Below are 19,109 nucleotides of genomic sequence, written 5' to 3'. Positions count from 1 at the left end.
TCATGGAAAAATATTCTAAATTAATTGGTCAAATTATTTAAAAAAAAGAAACTACACCATAGGTACTTTATATTGCCAGTACATAGATGGAGTTGATGTTCAGAGAAAGAAAATGCCATACCTAAAGAGAATTATGTATGAAACCACATGAAGAACTCAATTAAAAATTCACTACTCTTTATAAAAAACAAACAAACAAAAACAGGCACATTGACTAAAAGACCCTATGTTTGTTTATATTGGATTTCGATATTTAATTTTATCTCCTTCCTCTGTCAAAACGAAGGTTATGAGTTTTCTGTATTGCTATCTTTGTTGTGTAGGTTCTTTTGAATAACACAGATTTGCATCCCATCCATGGATAAGCCTTCTCCTTGCCTTTCCATGAGTTGGTCAAAGTATTCCACTCAAATATGAGGCCTTTCCTTTATTTTCTTGCCATTGTAAGGGCCTTCCAACAGTTTATCCATCCCTCTCACCACATGACAAGCCCATCTTCTTTTCCAATAGTGCATCCATTTCTTGGTCTACTTTACTTTGGTTATTCTTCATAATGTGTTAGGTGGCAGGCTGATCACACCCAAAATATCCCTTGCAATTGTCCTCAGTGGTATTTATTGTTAATTTTCAGACCTTAGTATAATAATGAGCACTGGTATTTATGAAGTACTTTAATGTTTACAAAGTTCTTTGAATTGATTTTCTCATTTGATCATCACAATATCTCCTGTGTTATCTCCTCATTTTCCAGATGAGTAAGCTGAGGCTGAGAGAAGATAAGAGACTTGTCCAGAGTCACAGTGCTCTTAAATGTTTGAGGCAGGCTTTAAATTTACATCTTCCTCACTCCATGTCTAGTTGGCTAAGTATGTCATTAGGTTGAAAGTTGGATTTGGAGTTAGAAAGACATAAATTGTTTTTTTATTTTTTAATTCAAAGATATTTTATTTTCCCAATGACATGTAATAATAATCTTCAACATATGTTTTCCAAAATTATAAGATCCAAACTGCCTCCCTCACTCCCTTCCTTCCTTCTACTTGAAGAGGGTAAGTAATTTGATCTAGGATATATATATATATATATATATATATATATATATATATGTGTGTGTGTGTGTGTGTGTGTGTGTGTGATCATGCAAAATGGACTTCTTTTGGGGGGGGAAGACCTAAATTCAAAGCCTGCCTCAGACATTTAACTTCCATTCACCTCAGTTTTCCCATTGGTAAAAAGGGGAGAATAGTACCTTCCTACCTATGTTATTGTAAGGATCAAAAGAGATAATTGTCAAGTGCTTAGTAAAGTGCCACGCACATAGTAAGCATTATAAAATTGTTTGCTATCATTATTAATAAATGTTAGCATCATCATCATTATCCACTACATTACCTTGTTGACAAGTATTCCATCACTTTCATGAGACTAATAGAATATTGGTATTAATATTGAGGGTTTCAGATCATTAAAGGGACTCTATAATTTTCTCTAGACAATCTAACCTATTTTCTTTTCCTATTTAATTCTCGGCCCCGATCTGTATCCAATTTCAGTTTCTTTTACAGATATAAATATTAATAAACAAGCTTTATCAGTTATTGATTTAATCAAACATTGTAGTCCACACAATCGACATCTTTCATCTCATTTTTTAAAAATTGTGTGTATGGTTAAGTCAAATGATTTTTGTTGGTTACAGCTCTTGTCCAGAATTCTCTGCCATACTTCGGAATGATGCTAACCACAGACGAGGGAACACCATCTATAGAGAATTCTTCACCTTTTTAAAATGAATTCAATCATTTTAAATTGAATTAAATATTTTATATCATTATTTTAGTTGGGAAGTAGAAAACAAAATCTCTGCTAAGTGATTTGCTTAGTAAATAAATACATATTCTGGAAGCAATTGAATAGTATAAATAAGGGACAGCTTGTGGGATTCGGATAATAAGGACTCAGGATTTTCAGAGATGATGAAGAGGAGGAAAAAGTCAGTGTGGTATAGAACCGTGTAAAGAAGATAGCTATAAGTCAGTACCTGAGTTCAGTCCCACCTCCTATTTCCTAGCTTTGCAATTTTGGGTAAGTAACAAATTATCTCACCCTCAGTTTCCACCTCTATATACAATGAAGATGGTAATATGATCAGTGTAATTGGTAAAATTTGAATTGTTGTATAAATTTGTTGCTATCATTTGTTTTCCTGGCTGTCCTTCTCCCCATCTCATTCTTACCTTTTTTATGGAATTCAGATAATAATCACTCTGGAACAAGTTAATGTATTCCTTTTATTACTTTATATTTAACATTTTTCAGTGTATTGCACATGAAAATGAAATAATTGCTTTTTCTTAAACCCTTACCTTCCGTCTTGGAGTCAATACTGTGTATTGGCTCCAAGGCAGAAGAGTGATAAGGGTAGGCAATGGGGGTCAAGTGACTTGCCCAGGGTCACACAGCTGGGAAGTGTCTGAGGCCAAATAATTGCTTTTTTTAACCAAATACAAATATTATGATATAAGTTCATCTTCTACAGATTAATTGATCATGTTTTCAGGCCAATTTCAGGTGTAGATTATTGTTTGTCTTCTTAAGAATTAGGACTTGCATATTCAGGGAAAATATCATTAATAGGATGTGACCTGCATTGTATCTGGAAGTACGGGTAAAATCTGGATCATTAGAAGAAATGGAGAGAGTTCTAAGAGAGGAAGAATGATATAATCAATATGTCTCAGAGGCAGGAAAACCCCTTGAATTAGTTATATTTTAACATAATTTTCAGTGACCATTTGAATTTCTTAAGCAAGTTCAATCCAAAGCAGAAATGAGGTAAGCTTAGGAGAAATTCATGGTGTGAAGAAGGATGACTTAATAGTTTAAATTCAGTCCAAATTCATTCGACCATTCTTTATGCTTATATCCCTTGTGCCTGGCACATATTAGATGCTTAATAAATATTCAGAAGTTTGAATACAATCTGCTAATATTTCCTGACAAAAATAAGTTTGTGGCCTGTTGTGCAAGAAGTAAGTTACTAAATCATGTTCTTCTTTTTGAGAAAGTCTATCACAGTCTCCTCATTTTTGTCTGCCTCTTTCTAGACACTCATGCCCAGGTAAGTCTTCTTCAGAACCTGAAGAAAGCGAATTACAACCTACCTGTCATGGTGACGGACTCAGGCACACCACCTTTGTCAAACACCACAGAACTAAGAGTGCAAGTTTGTTCCTGTAAGAAATCTAAAATGGACTGCAGCTCAGCTGGGATCCTGCACATCAGAAGCACTTTAGTTCTGCTTCTTTCATTCTTCAGCTTAGTATGTAAGTTGAACCTAAACCTTAGGAATTTTTATGAGTTAGTGGGAGTCATTTTTATGTATTTTTCTGAGGGCATATATTATTAGTGAGATACTTCTGCAGAATCTATATACCCGTGAACAAAGCTTTGTCTGGGGTTGGGTGCCATTCCCCAAAGGTTGACTGTAGAATATAATTTCCATGATGAAAAATCATTCATCAAAAACACTTAAAGTGAGGAAATGAGTTAGGGGAGATGAGAACAACTTTAGGCACTGAAAAGATACAGAAGAGATACTTTGAAGTGAAACAATAAAGATTAAAGAAGGGATATCCTAAAGAGAATACATGTGAGTACCATAGAGAGAAGAAAAGACATGGGAGAAGATACACAGAGAAAACTTAGGAAAGCTATGACAGAGAAGAGAAGAACAGGAAATAATGATAACTTAAGAGAAATAGTACAAATATAAAAGTTATGGATGATGAGAGAAAAGAAAAATGAGCCAATGGCCTTGCTACTATATTGACTGTGTGACCTCGACTTATCAAATCCCTTTTTCTCTCTAGGCATCAATTTTATCATCCTTAAAAAAGAGGAGGTTGGACTATACTCACTCTAATAATCCTTCCATCTAATAATCCTTCCACCCTAATTCTATGATCCTGGGAGAAAAAACTGAAAAAAAAGAAGGAAGGAAGGCAGGCAGGAAGACAAAAATTTAGAATATGTAATGGAATAGAAAAAGGTTGGAGTGGATATAATACATAATGGGAAAAAAGTTAGTCTATGATGAAGAGAAATCACAAGGCACACATTAAAGAAAAGTACATAAAGATGATATAGTTGGGAAGAGAAGTCTTGGGAGAATATGATAGAGATTTATTATGGGAGGAGCCTATCAATACTCAAGGTGATTAAAGAGCAGAGAATACTTAGTGAAGGAAATAAGTAGCTGTGACAAAACTGTATCTACATTTGAAGGCCTAGATAAAAGAATGGTAAAGGTACAGTCCTGGGAGGTTATAAATGTAAAATTATGTGTATATGTTAATTGCTCTTACCTTATCCATTTCATAATCAAGCCTTCCACCTCTGCCTAAGTTCAGGTCACAGTTGCAGTGGCAACAGGGTTGGGGATGCTCTAGAATCCTGGCTGATAACTAAAAATCAACTGTTGCCTCTGGCTAAAGTCAGGAGCTCTAGAGAACAAAGGCTGGCTAGATCAGGGTTTCTACAAGCAGTACCAGCACTGAGGACATGTGTCCATGCATGTGTTCCTGTTAGTTCCCTAGGAGTAAAGGGATGGGTGAATGATATTACCAGAATGGGAAATTCTGTTACCAGATCTCAGTGTCCTGAAGCCTGTGCATTTACCAGCATTCAGCCTTGCAAGCACCAGTTTCAAAGGGACTCACAGTATCTCAAAAACCCTAAATGTTGCAGTTATTTGATTTGTGTCTAAAGTGATCTAAATTGACCATGAAGACATTTGAGAACACCGGAGGGCCTGTTGTTGTTCTAGTTGTTTTTTTTTAAAATCTAATGGTTTTTGTTCCATAAACACAGCCTGTCTTCCCTCTAAACTGTCTGAATACTGATTGTAATTTTTATTTAAATTCGCCCTGAGTCTTGCATTGGAAAATGCTTTTAGTTCAAGCAGTAGAAGTGGTTTAAAAGTCCTTATTTTGGGGTCAGAGTCACTCTCTGAGCCTACAGACATTTTCAGCCAGGTTTCTAAAGGATTTGGGTGGTGGCAGGCAGAGCAGTGATTGTACAGGAAATGAAAAATGCAGTGGGTGGGAAGAAATTACCTGAGTTCAATGATTCTTGACTGCAGTGGAATTAATTTGTCAAACTGAGTGTGAAGAGGCTCAGGTGTGGGGGAACAAAGATGTGCCCTGTGATGCAAACAGGCTTCAGCCTATGCAACAAACTCATAGTCATTTCCTTGGCCCTTTCTATGGAAAGGAGTGCTATCCCTCCCCACCTCCAACACCTTGCCTATTTTATTTTCTTTTAACGTTTTACAAATGCAGTATTGGAACCAAGAGAACTCCAAACCAGTTTGCAAACCAATTTGGAGTTTAAAGGTAAATTGGCATTTTCAACAACTGACAGAGCAAAGCACACAGGCGTTTGCTGCATCACAACAGGTGGCACTAAGATGTGTAAGAACTGAAAAGATTGCATGGAATAAATGGAAGGCCTAGGTTTTATATTTTGAGTTTCAATATTGCTTTGGATGTTGATTATCAGGCAATCAAAATTCATTCAGCAAGTAGTTATTAAACACCTACTATGATGCAAAGAGTACCATATTTCACACATAAGAGAGGTGAGGTTATTTTTTGGTTGGAAAGGAGGTGGATAGAAGGTTTATTTTAATTATGCAAATGTAAAGTATGGTGATGGCAACAACAGGAATGGGATGATAGCATAAAATGGTAATTGCCTCCATTGAACATAGAACTTCCCAGGTGTTTCACTTCTCTTGCTCTTACATTTCCACAAGACCTCCAATCTCCCATCCCCAATATCTGGATGTTTTTTAGGAAATCTGTACTGAATGTCTAATGGACGTCTTAAACTTAACATATCCAAACCCAAACCCATTATTTTTACTCCTTAAAAATGATCATCTTATATTTTTATTACTTTTGAGAGTAAAATCATCCTCCCAGGCCCCCAGACTCACAATCTATGTGTCATCCTCAAATCCTTACTATCTCTCATCCCCAATACCCAAACAAGACTTGTCAAATTCACCTTTGTAACATCTCTTGTATGAACCTCTTTCTTTCCTCTGATACTGCCCCCACATTGGTGCTGGTTCCCATCATCCACAATAGTGTGCTGCTTGATCTACCTGCTAGACATCTCTCTCCACTCCAGTCCATCCTCCATTCAACCACCAGAGTGATTTTCCTAAAGCACTGATTGATTGGGTCAACAAACTGTGTTACCCTCATTCTCAATATGCTCTGGTAATTTCTCTATCACCTCCAGAATCAAATTGAAAATCCTCTGTTTGGCACTCAAAAGCCTTCATTTTTAAAAAGTCCTGCCCCTGTTGCACCTTTTTTTGTCATCTAACACCTTATATCTCATCCCCTCCTGTTTCTCTACCCTACATACTCTGCCTTCTGGCCTCTTGCAAGTCTTTACTAAAATATACCCTCTACAGAAAATCTTACCTAAAGTCTCTTATTTATGACATCTTCCCTCTGTTACTTATTTGAGATTTGTCCTGTATATAGCTTGTTTATATATATTTGTTTATTGTCTCTCCCATTAGATTGAGGACAAGGATTTTTTTCAAACCTCTTTTTTGTATCCCCAGCACTTAGCACAGTGACTGGATCTAGGAGGTGCTTAATAAATGCTAACTGATTAGCTGTTCTCTGTATCCCAGGGAGTATATTCTCCTCCCACTTTCCCCAGCCCAGACTTGCCATGAATACACTTTGTAGCCTTGGGAATACTTAAAAACCATGAGTAATACTGAATGGATACTAAACAATAAAATTATAATTTAGTTTTGTTTTTTCTTGTGATCAATTGAGAGAAAGATCAAGAAAAGGGAGAAAAAGAAAGAAAAATGAAACATAAGAGAAATAGAGTATAGGAAGATGGTAGTGAGGGAGAGAGGATGCACAGTACGGTTTAGGTAATTTATTTATGGCTCATAGTTATATTCACCAGAACTTCAGGCAGAGATAAGTTATTTGTTAATTTGTTTTTCTTCCATGCTCTGAAATGTCCTTTTGTTCTTCAAAAGAGACTAGGCCTTCCTTACTGGGAAATGACTTTTCTGCTTTTTTCCCTTTTTCCCTTTCCTTTTCAAGTTTAATTTTGAAAAATAAAAATTTCCCATCAAATTCTACAGATTCCCCCCTTTATAGAAGAGAATAACTTAAGTTTGAAATTGTTTTAGAACTTTAGAGGTGCTTTTTAAATTACTGACTGCCTGAAGGAAATTCTCCTTGATGTGAAAAATTACTGAATTACTTTGGCTTTGTTCTTTGAGAGATCTAAGCTGGCTGTCTTATGGTACATGAAATGTCTTATACTCTATGAAAGCTAAACTTGGGAAGCCAGCATTTATTTCATTATTCTGATCACCCTAACATCTTTCAGAAAAGAAGGAAGAAAAATAAATTTCAGTGTTTTGGCCCAATTGATCCTCCTTGTGGGAATAATATAAATTTGAGGTGGGAAATATGAAGTGCACTCTGCAAGAATGAGTAGGCTGCCTGAACTTTCAATAGATTTTGATGAATACTGCCTGAATTAATTTTGTGATATATTCTTTCTAATCTCATATTTGGAATGTCATTGGAAGATTCTTAATGAGAATGAATTATCAAAGAGAAATATCTTTAAAAATAGACTATAAAAGGAACTGATCTGCATTTCATAAATTGAGAGTAGGGAAAGAGGCCATTTTGTGTAAGGTTTTTTAAAAGACCAAATAAACCAAACAAGTATCCAGACCCTATTTCTTTAAGTAGTTTTAGGATGAACAAGCTATTTGATCATTCACTGATCAGGCAAAAATAGTTGATTGAACTATTCTTTAAATCATTTGTCATATATTCAGTAAGTAGGTCAACAATTAATTGTCTCTTCTCATGTATTTGATAAATAAGTAGTCATGCCTTTCTTAATGTATCCCAATATCGAGTAAGGTTTTTAAGTTATGACACCACATGGCTGACATATGTTAAACTTGTAGTCCAACAACATCCACATTGTTGTCTGAACAGCTGGTGTCTAACTATAACTCCCCCATACTATAACTGAGAAGTTGCTTTTGATTTTGCCTTACCCGGGCATTTGATCTTACTAGGTTCAGACCAATAGTCCAGTCTGTCAAGATCCTTTTAGATTCTGACTCTATTAGTTAGTGTGTTGGCCTTTCTTGCCATGTATTTGGCATCTATAAATTTGATAAGAGTGTAATCTCTACTTCCATCCAGGCTATTTGTAACTATGATAAGGTCAAGCATAGATTTCTGGGAGAATCCTTTGAAAAACTCCTCTAGTATTGGCATGGAACCATTAACAACTATTCTTTGAATCCAGCTATCCAACCATCTATTTCTAATAGAATTTAGTCTGTATCTCTATTATCTCCCCAAGATTTGAATGTGATGCTATAGAAATATCTTTGCTAAAAATCAAGGTAAATCAAATCCTCAGCCTTTTCCTCATCTATCAGTTTATTAATCCTATTAATCCTATTCAAAAATGAAATGATATTAGACTGGTACAACTTACAATTGGTGAAATTATTCTCAATCCTTTTCTAGATGTCCACCAACTATTTCTTTACTGATCAAGAATTTTTTAAGGAATTGAAGTCAATGTCATTGCCTTATAGTTTGCAAACTATTTAGAAATCTATAGTGTCTATAATGGTTGTAGTGCTTATTTTACGTATTATAACTCAGACTTAGGCAATGATGAAATCTCAGATCCTGGCCATAATCCGTAATCAATTTTGCTGTAAACTCAATTAGTCCCTCAAAAAGACATAAAAAGGTTTGCACAAAATATGGCATTCATACCTCTGCCTGTTTAAGCATTAAGATAGATCAGTGATCTTAATTAAATGTTACATAAATGTTCCCCATATATATAGAATATGTATGCATTTGTTAGTATATCATCAGTCTTGTAGTTATATATATATATATATAAATACTATGACATATCAGAATTAACTATAGATAAGTTTTAAATGTAGCCTGACAGTAAGTCCTTTGCTAATTGTATTAATACTGCTTCAAACTTTTAGTTTAATAATTTTTTTTAAATTAAAGTGCTTTTCTAGATGGCTATTTTCTATTAAATGATGAAAAGGATGAGAAAAGCTTAAATAATTCAAAGACAGATTTTCTTGTTCTTATTTATCTTCATATGATTACCTAAGATTCTTTAAATGTATATAGATCTAATAGCAAAAATATATCATACATAAACATATGGAAGGAAATCAGAGCCTACTCGTCCCTAGTGCTTAACTATAGTAGTCTTTGGCAAAGTAGGCATGGTTGTCAGCGAAACTGTGGAATGCCCCCTGTAATTACTTTTTTACATATATACACAGAGAGAGACAGAGAGACAGAAAGAAACAGATACATAAATAGATGAATAGATAGATTCAATGAATGGGTAATTATTTTCTCTCTTCCTCCTTGTTTCTCCTTTCCTTAATGGAGAAGTGGTGTGGAACAGGGCAGAGTTTCTAATATATATTAATATTTTGAGAAAGCAAATACCTTCATTGTCAATATCCATAATTATGTCTCATTCAGCATCTTCTGCCCATTATTTCTTTGTCAGGAAGTGAGCATCAGTGATTCTCTGGGATTGTAGTTCTTCATTGAACTGATGAGCTCTTAAGTCTTTCAAAGTTGGGCATCTTTACAATGTTATTGCTGATATATAAATTGCTCTCCTCTTCATGCTCACTTCATTCTGCTTTAGTTCATACAAGTCCTTACCAGTGTCTCTCAGTTTTTGTGATAGTCGTGAAATACATGTAGAATCATACTCTTGAAAGTGAAAGCTAAGAAGGATCTTGGAAATCACCTAATGTGGCTCCCTCTCATTGTATAGTGGAGAAAACTGAGATCAGAAAGTTGAAGTGACTTACCCAAGGTTATACAAAAGTAGAATAATGGCAAAATCCATAACTTAGGTCAGGTCTCCAGACTCCCAATTTAATGTTCTCCTTGCCCATTTTGGGTTTTATGTTTATTTGTTTTATTTGACCAAGCCTGTAATTTTATTGATATAGGGAACCTTGCAGAGGAAACAACCTCTGTCAGTGCTGATCTGCAAAATTTCATTAATTTAGAGGCTGAGAATAGCCTGGGGGTGCTAAGATGTTGAATGACTTATATGAAATCAGAGAGTCAGTGTCAGAGGCAGTGCTTGAGCCAGATCCTCCTGACTTTGAAGCAAGTTTTCTCTTCATTTCTTATTGTATGACTTGGATCTTATTCTTTTGGATGCCACTACATTTTCTCCCTAGTCTCACTGAAAAAAGAAGCTCACAAATCCTTACTCGTGAGCAAGAATGACCATAGGTTTTCTCAAGTGTTTGAGAATCACGTGACCCTCAAAAACCTCACACTTTTAATGATGCCTGAGCAATGTCTTTGCTGTTTTGCTAAGGATAATTCTGATGATATATCCTGCACTGTTAATTATGTTGACTTAAGGGCCAAAAATGTTGATTTTTTAGGAGTTTTAAAGAGTTTGCTGGAGCAGTAGATGTTACAGTGCATTAATTTCAGACATGCATCTCTGCTCTAGTTACCAGTCTCACACAAATTGCTTATCTGTTCATACAAAACCAAAAATGAAGAACTTAAGTTTGCATGAACCGTAATAAAATATGTGTGGCAAAATTCAGCTTTAATTTTCCTCTTCTACTCTGTGAAGTTAGGGCCACATTTAGAAAGCCTTCTTTCTATCAAATTCCCAAATCAAATAAACACAAAATAAAATTGGATTGAAAGTCACGAGACCTAAATTTTACTCTCCAGGGTGTCCCAAAAGTCTTAGTGCAGTCTTAAGCTGTTAAAGCTTATAGTGTAATGTCATTCTTAGAGCTCTAGACTTGGAGTCAGGAAAGTTTTCTTTTGAATTCCATGTATGATATTTGCTGGCTGCACTCTGGTGGGCAAGTTACTTAACCCGTCAGAGTCTCTAGTTTCTCATAAACTAAGGAAAAGGACCTGCTTCCTATTTTATGAGGATCAAATGAGACAGTTCATGTAAAGTATACTGCAAATCTTAAAACAGTGTCTAAGTGTGAAATATTATTATTGCTGCGAACTACTTGCTTGACTTTGAAAAAGTCATTTAGCATCAATGGGCCTTAGTTTTGTCATCTATAAAATTGGAGCATTACCTAGGTTCACTAAGAACAAGTAATGCAGAATTAACCTCATTTCCACTTTTTGGAAAGATACTAACTACACTTTGTAGTTCAAGGGACCTACGTTATATATTTTGAAATGTTTGGCAAAGTCTCTTGTAATAGTCTTATGGAAAATATGATGGAATGTGTGCTGAATGATAACCCAAATTAAGTGGATTTATAACTGTTAGAACAACCTCCCACCAAAGCTTAGATTTTATTGGTTCAGTGTTACACTTGAGAAATGACTCAAACAGAAAACTGATGGACTTTTTCTGAGAGCTATTCTGTTCAACATTTTTATTGATGACTTAGATGAAAGCGTAAATGGCATGCATATCAAATTTGCCAGTGACAAAGAGTCAGGGGGAATAGTTTTGATATTCAGAGACAGAATTGGGACCTAAGAAGCTTTTGAATGTTTAATTCTATTGGATGAAGAAAATCCATAAGGAAATAATGTTTTAAAAATGCAAAATCTTATGCCTAGACTTAGATAATCAGTGATACAAGCACAGGATGTAGGTCATATGACTTCGCAGGAGTTTACGAGATAGAAGATTTGGAGTTCTGGTAGACCATACACAAGCTGGAATCTGTTATAATATCATAGGGTCACAGGATTTTAGAGTTGTAAAAGATATCAGAGGTCATTTAGTCCGCTCCACCCAGGAAAAGAAATACCCTCATAACAAGCCAAATATGTTATCATCTGTCTTTTGCTTGGAAACCTTTCAAATAAGAGAGAACCCACTACTTCCCAATGCAGTCATTCCATTTTTGTGTCCTTTTTCATTATTAGTTGGTTTTCCTTACCTGAAGCTTAAATTTGCCTCTGAAATTTCACTGTTGCTTCCTAATTCTATCCTCTAAGCAACCAACGCCCTACCTCAAAGCACCTTTGTGAAGGCCAAAGGAAATAATATTTGAAAGATACTTTGTATAATACCTGGCAATGAGTAGGTACTTTAGAAATTCTGTTATTATAATAATTACTGTTAATATTCATATTGAAGAAGTTAGTTGGATATTCAACATAAATTCAGGAAGACCTTTTACTTAGATATTTACTTACTGTATTATCCATGGCAAGTCACGACCTTTCAGTCTCAGTTTCATCATCTGGAAAACAGAGATAATAATAACACCTATAAAATGGATTTGTTATGAGAATTAAATGAAATAAAAGAAATTAAATGAAGTATGTAATTTTTTGTAAACCTTTAAATGTTGTTATTGTTATTATGATCACTGAATTTTTAATCCATTAACACAAACTCCCAACCTCAGTTCATTTTTTTTATGTCTAACCATGTTCATTATGCATTTTTTTAAACCCTTAACTTCTGAGTATTGGCTCCTAGGTGGAAGAGTGGTAAGGGTGCGCAATGGGGGTCAAGTGACTTGCCCAGGGTCACATAGCTAGGAAGTGTCTGAGGCCAGATTTGAACCTAGGACCTCCCGTCTCTAGGCCTGACTCTCAATCCACTGAGCTACCCAGCTGCCCCCCATTATGCATTTTTGAAGTTGATTTTGAGGAACCCAGGTATAAGATTTTATATCTATCTCATAAAATCCTATCTTTCTTTTCCTTTTTTTTTTTTACCCAACATTCTAGCAAATTGGTATCCTGTCTGCATTAGCCAGTCTCTTAACTTAGCTTATGTCCTCTCATCTTGTAATGTTGGTGAGAATATTATCCATTCCTTTTAGAGTCATTGATAAAAGGGTTAAGAAGTACAGAACCAAGCGAACTTCCTTGGGACTCAACATAGAGCCCTTCTTCTAACGTGACATCCAACCATTAATGACAACTGGCTATGTCCAGCCATTCATTGGGCACAGTGTGGTTATGGAAATTTGAGGAACAGGGGCTGCAATGGTAATGGTAGCTGTATGTCTGAAGTGAAGTGTTTATTACTGACATTCCATGAAATGCCAATAGTAGGTAGATTCCCCCCTCCCTTGCAATCTATCCAGTGAGATGCCACTCTTTCTCTTTGTAAAAACACTTTTTACAAAATGGGCATTTCACCAGGACAGCCTCTTTTTTATGAATGGGTCTATTATGTTTGATTAGGAATGTATTCATTGCGAAGCTAAACTATTTGAAGGCAAACTATGATGTCTTTGGCTAAACTCTGCATCTTCTCCATCATCTAGGGCTGTAAGAAATCCTGACATTTGAAGCTCTACTCCCAAGTTGCCACAGCGACGGAAAAAAAGAAAAAGAAAAAAAATCTGATCTGAAGACTGACGTTTACAGTCACTGTACTTCTCAACTAGGCCTCGATTGCTCCAGATTTCAGTTTTATCTGCTACTTCACTTAATTTCTCAAACTCTGCTCCAGTGTCTGACAGCTCCTGCCTTCCTTTGTAATCAATGGAATCCTCCTGCAGGTCGTGATGGCCACGCAGTTACCCTGAGCGCTGAAGGATCACGGCATCTCACTTGACCTGGGAATGGAAGAAAAAAATATCCAAGGATGACTACTTGTTTTGATATCTGTTGACATGTTGCTATTCAGCTGTTCAAAATGCTTTGTCTGTGGGTTGGTATTTGTATATGTATGAGTATATGTATGTATATATATATATACACACACTGTATTTATATAGAGAGACTATACACCATAGGTTAGTTTTGCTATGTTGTTCATGCTGACAGAGTAAATGATAGAGGGCCAGAGTAGCCCAGCTGTTGAGGACGAGGTCTGAGCTAAAGCAGCTGCCAACACCTTGGGGTGCTCAACTTCTAGATACCCACTAAAGCCCTGAGGTGCTCCATCCTCATCACTGGGGCTCCAGGACCCAGCGGCTGCAGAGCTGGCTTATCTACCCTGACGTTTCTCCTCCAGCGTTGGCCCTTAATCCTAAAGACAAAAGTTCTCTAGTGCCTGGTAACAAATGCCCAGGCAGGTCTGTCCAAAGGGAGTCTGCAGCGGAATGTTCTGCCAGGTTAGGAATTCCTTCTCCTAAGTCTCAGGGGGTTCTAGAACTCTCCAGACCAATTTCCATCAGTATCATCATCTATGATCCTGGGGAAGTTGTGAGGAACAGAGCAGGGGAAGTGAGAATCCTGTACCAAGCAAAGGGCTGAAACAACACTACGTGGGCATCAACCCAGCGTGTCCATGCACCTTGAATATCTAGGTGTCACTGGAGTTTTTCAGGGTCATCCAAGAGAAACTCTTGTTTCTCCTCGGTATGTGATGAATCCACCATGGATCACCAGTGGTGAGATAATGGGCATATCTGAGGAATACAAGCAGCACTGTATTTTATAAATCTAGAAACACACATATACATATATACATGCACACAAGTTTGTTTTAACTATACAAATACATATACATATACAAAACAGGAAGTCTTGTAAGTAACTTTTCTTTTTTCCTTCTGGTGAATCAAGCACCACTCTTTGCAAACCTGATGAAAAAAGGGTGTTCATCATGTATGAAGAGGAATTGATTTTCATTATGTGAGCATGTAAAGGTTACAAGGAAGCTACTGCTTGCCCTGAAACCTCCATCTTGTGAATAAAAACTGTACATGAACCATCAAAGCTCACACCAAATTTTTATATAAAAATAAAAGTAGTGACAGATTGTAGCTTTTCCTAGAGCTTGCCAGTAACTAGGTAAGGAAAGTGTCTTAGCATATTTTACTGCAGTTGCTTACTAAGGGTTTAACCACAGAAAACAAAACAAAAAAAATGCTTTCTTATGCAATAGGTGTTGGCATCTGCATCCTTTAGTCAGAATTTTCTAGTGATTAGGGGTCACATATTGTCTTTCTTGCTGTGAAGTTATAAAGCTAGTGCTCCATACACTGTATTTGTTTCAATAGTAAATCTTTTGGACGCATACATAATACAAAGCGTTTTTTTTCTCCATTAAATAAATGGGTATTGGTGGTTAACACTGCTGAACAACAGCTTTTCTCTATTTTCTGGTATTGTATGTCCACTTTCTCAGATCCTTTGTCTCTTTGATGACACAACAGTATCATTGATGCTAGGCTTTGGCTTGTCACAAATATTCCTTCAATGCACCCTCAGAATCATCAGTGCTTCATGATGATGTGTGCAGTAATCTTATGGATGAAGCATTGGTTAGGTCTGGAAAGTCATATACTCACAGCACGGTCTCTCAACTAGTTTTGACTCTCTTAAAGACCACGTTGGATTCTATCCCTCTTAGATGAGAAGAGAGATGACAGAACCAAACGGAATGTGATGTCCCTACTGGTAGACTGCGTTGAGTACCTGCCTAAAGCACTGGGAAGCATGACTATCTTTCTTAAAATAGTGGCTGTCATTTCATGGGAATTACAACATGATACTCTGCTTGGAGGAAAGAGATGACACTCTGTTCTTCCAGCTCAGCACCCTGCCATTTGCTTAGCAATGTTTATTTTTTTTTCTCCTGTATTCAGACTCACTAAGCTGATGTAAATTTTGGTCTGCAAGGCTCCTGGAGATCAAGGAAAAGAATTTCCCACTGCACATGCCCATGGACCTAAAGAAGCTTTTCTGAGTCGGCTTTGCCCCAGTCTGACTTCCATTATTTAGTGAGAGCCTCATGCTGGCCATGTTTAGAAATAATCTACTTCAGACACACCTCTCATCCCTTCTCTTCAAATGAAATTAGTAGGTTTAGAAATAAGGAGGGTGAGGTTTAGAGATACACAGATTGTAAATCCCAGCATCTGAATTTGAACCTAGGTTTCCAACTCAAAAATTATTCTGTTGCACCATACATATTACAACTCCCTCAAACCTAGGTAAACTGGCACCTTAGACTGCCCAGGGAAGTCATGGCAAACTCTTCAATTTTACCATCTGGGTTGTAGTTATTTGCTTTTATCGGTTTCTTAGGGACTTCTCAGACAATGAGAAAAAAGGCTTAATTTAGTGAAAAACACATTACAAGGGATAAAATGAATCAGAATTTCTTTAATAATGAAAGAAGGCCAGAGGGACTGGGTCTTAGTGTTCCATCTCATTGAAGGTCCTCATGATTTATGCCATTACCTTCTTACATTACCTACCTACCTATTCCCTCCTAGCTACCCACATACCTATGCTTCTTACTAGCAGCATATAGATCTCTCCAAGATTTTACTTCTCTTATCCTTTAAAGGAAACTATGGCTAGAACAGTTAAATGAATGTCCCAAGTTTCAGAAACTTCAAGCATTTTAAGGGATGTGTATATGATTCAAAGAAAACTAAAAAACAAGAGGAAGGTCAGTCAAAAATTGAACCATCTTTTTATTTCAGGATTATATTGACAAAATTAAGAGGAGATTCCAAGATGCTTTGTGCCCCAAAATTGGGGAAATTTTCCCCTAAAAATCCAAATTAAAGAAAAAAGTGGGAAGTTTTACTTGAATTGCCCAAATAATTAAATTTTTTCCCACTCCTCTTTGTTAGTGTAAATTGGGAAATTAAACAAAGGTTAATTTTCTTCACCTCATGTTTAAAATAATCTTACTGATAAAAATGCATAATTCAATATTGTATAAATTCTATATTTTTCTCAGCATGAAGAACCCCACCACTAACACAGCTTGCAGTCTCCACTCTCCTTGCTTTAGAAGGTGTTTTTTTGTGAATATTTGAGAGCAAAAACATTGATCACCAAATGGTGAGTTCTTTGATATTGGGTTTCTGGCCCCTTACATAATCCAATCCTCACTCAGAAAATACAAGAGTTAAGGGCTAAAGCCTTAAGATGGAAAATCTTATCAGAGATTGTATTCCACTCACATGATCTTGAGAAACATGAGACTACCTCCATATAATGGGTTATCATGACATAACCTAAAAGAATTAGAAATTTTTGATCAGATATATATTTCATGTAAGACATACAGAATTATTTGCATTTTGACAAACATACCATTGCATTGCTCTTCTAAAGGATATTGAATTATGTAGATGATTAAGTAATCACCAGTCTCAAAATTCAAATAAAAGTATTCCAGATCATTTGTCTTCTAATTGTCTAATAAGATTTATATTCAAAGAAAACTACTGAGCTCAATAGGATTCTAAAATTTCATCTATCCTAACTCATTTCTTTTCTTTTTTTTTTAAAGAATCTACAAAAAGTTGTCTTCTGGTCTTCATTTGATCTGTAGTAATGGGAGAACTCATTACCTTCTGGGGCAACCTATTCTGCTTATCAACAACTCAATAGACCATCCAAACTAGTCTCTGAAACAATTACCCCTTCCACCGGGGGAAGGAAAAATGAAAAATGTCCCTTTTCAGCTTTAGAGACCTTTGGATATTTAAGATAGGTCTCATATTCCATACTTCCCACCAGAAGTCCTCCCTTCTATAAAATAAGTATAGCTATTTATGTCTGTATATACTCTGACTTGTCAATTTTCTTTCTAAAATGAGGAATCCCAGAATGGAAAACAACATTCCAGACTTGGTCTAATTAAGTTCAAATACAATGGGAGCATCACCTTACTTGTTCAGGAAACTATGAGTCTATTAATGTAGCCAAAAATTGCATTTACTCTTTGGCTCCTACATTACACTGTCCATTTATATTGAATTGGTAACTTCCAGATGAAAGCTACCTTGAAAGCTTCCAGATCTTTTTTTCACATGAGCTTTTATCTACAAATCCTGTACTTGATTATTAAACATCAAAGTTTAGGTCTTCACAGTTATCTCTAATATATTTCATTTTTTAAGAATATATCCATTGTTCTAGCCCACAGAAACCATTTGGGTTCCCCATCCTGTCTTCCAGTGTATCCCTTCAAGATTCATGCCAAGTATACCATCCATACTTCGAGAAATGATTCAAAGAAACATAAATTTTTGAGATCTTTAATATCAGCTCTCAAAAACATCATGTACACTCTAAGCTATCATTTAATAAAAATCTCTCACAAAAGGCATGAGAAAATTTGAAGTCTATTTCAGTAAAATAAAATCTGTGTGAATTTCAATTATAATAACTGAAAGGCACTAGGGAAGGCTGGATTTGATACTGTAACTTGGGTTGTGATATATATTCCTGTCCCAACTGAATCTGAAGATGTGCTTTATAATATACTGTCTCCCACCCCCATGCTCAAGAATGAAATGTATGGGTCAAAATAAAGATCTAATCCTGCCTTAGAAGACCCCCTAATGATATTCCACGATGAGAAAAGAGATTTAACTCTTTTCCCCTGAATCTAATCAGGACAGAGAAGCATTCTTGATAATTCACAAAAGAAGTACACTTTCAACCCTCAGTTACTAAATGTAACTCCCTAAAATTTCATTAAATTAATCAGATTCACTTTGTGTCCATTTCACTGGTCATCATTTAGACAAATCTCTAATTTAGGCACAATCTCCAGTCTTTGAATTTCCATCGCTGAAAATCCATAAATTCAACCTCATACTTCCATCATCATATGCTTTACATGTGAACCTTAAAAAATAAATCAATGAGCTTCTTTCCCTTTCAGGTATTCTTATCTTTCCATCTCACCAAACCTACATTTATGCTGCTGAGTCAGCACCTACAAGTTAGTCACTAATGACATCATGTTGTTCCAGGTAGCTAACTTCTTTCTCTTCTAAGACACCTAACCATAGGGAATGAGAAAGCCTCTGAGAAGGAATCAGTGAGCTCTTGTCCCAATAATAAAACAGTACTGATGATGATCTTCTACTACATGACATTCCCATCAACCCTAACCAAAACCAAGCACAACACTAGTTCTCTCTCTCTGTCTCTCTGTCTCTGTCTCTGTCTCTGTCTCTATCTGTCTCTCTGTCTCTCTCTCCCCCCCCCATTCTCTCTCTCTCTCTCTCTCTCTCTCTCTCTCTCTCTCTCTCTCTCTCT

General features: G+C 36.1%; 1 protein-coding gene across 1 annotated transcript in view; it reads left to right on the top strand.

Annotated features, from left to right (window-relative positions):
- Positions 1-15,149, top strand: part of CDH13 (cadherin 13) — a 1,311,104-nt gene extending 1,295,955 nt beyond the window's left edge. The window contains exons 14-15 of the mRNA XM_044659579.1: positions 3,108-3,326; positions 13,406-15,149. Of these exons, the coding sequence (XP_044515514.1) occupies positions 3,108-3,326; positions 13,406-13,413 (227 nt within the window). The 3' untranslated portion in view covers positions 13,414-15,149. The remainder of the gene's footprint in view (positions 1-3,107; positions 3,327-13,405) is intronic.
- The last annotated feature ends 3,960 nt before the right edge of the window (positions 15,150-19,109 follow it).

The sequence above is a fragment of the Gracilinanus agilis genome, chromosome 2 (assembly GCF_016433145.1).
Source record: "Gracilinanus agilis isolate LMUSP501 chromosome 2, AgileGrace, whole genome shotgun sequence".
Lineage (NCBI taxonomy): Eukaryota > Metazoa > Chordata > Mammalia > Didelphimorphia > Didelphidae > Gracilinanus > Gracilinanus agilis.
This window is presented reverse-complemented; position numbering and strand designations above follow the sequence as displayed.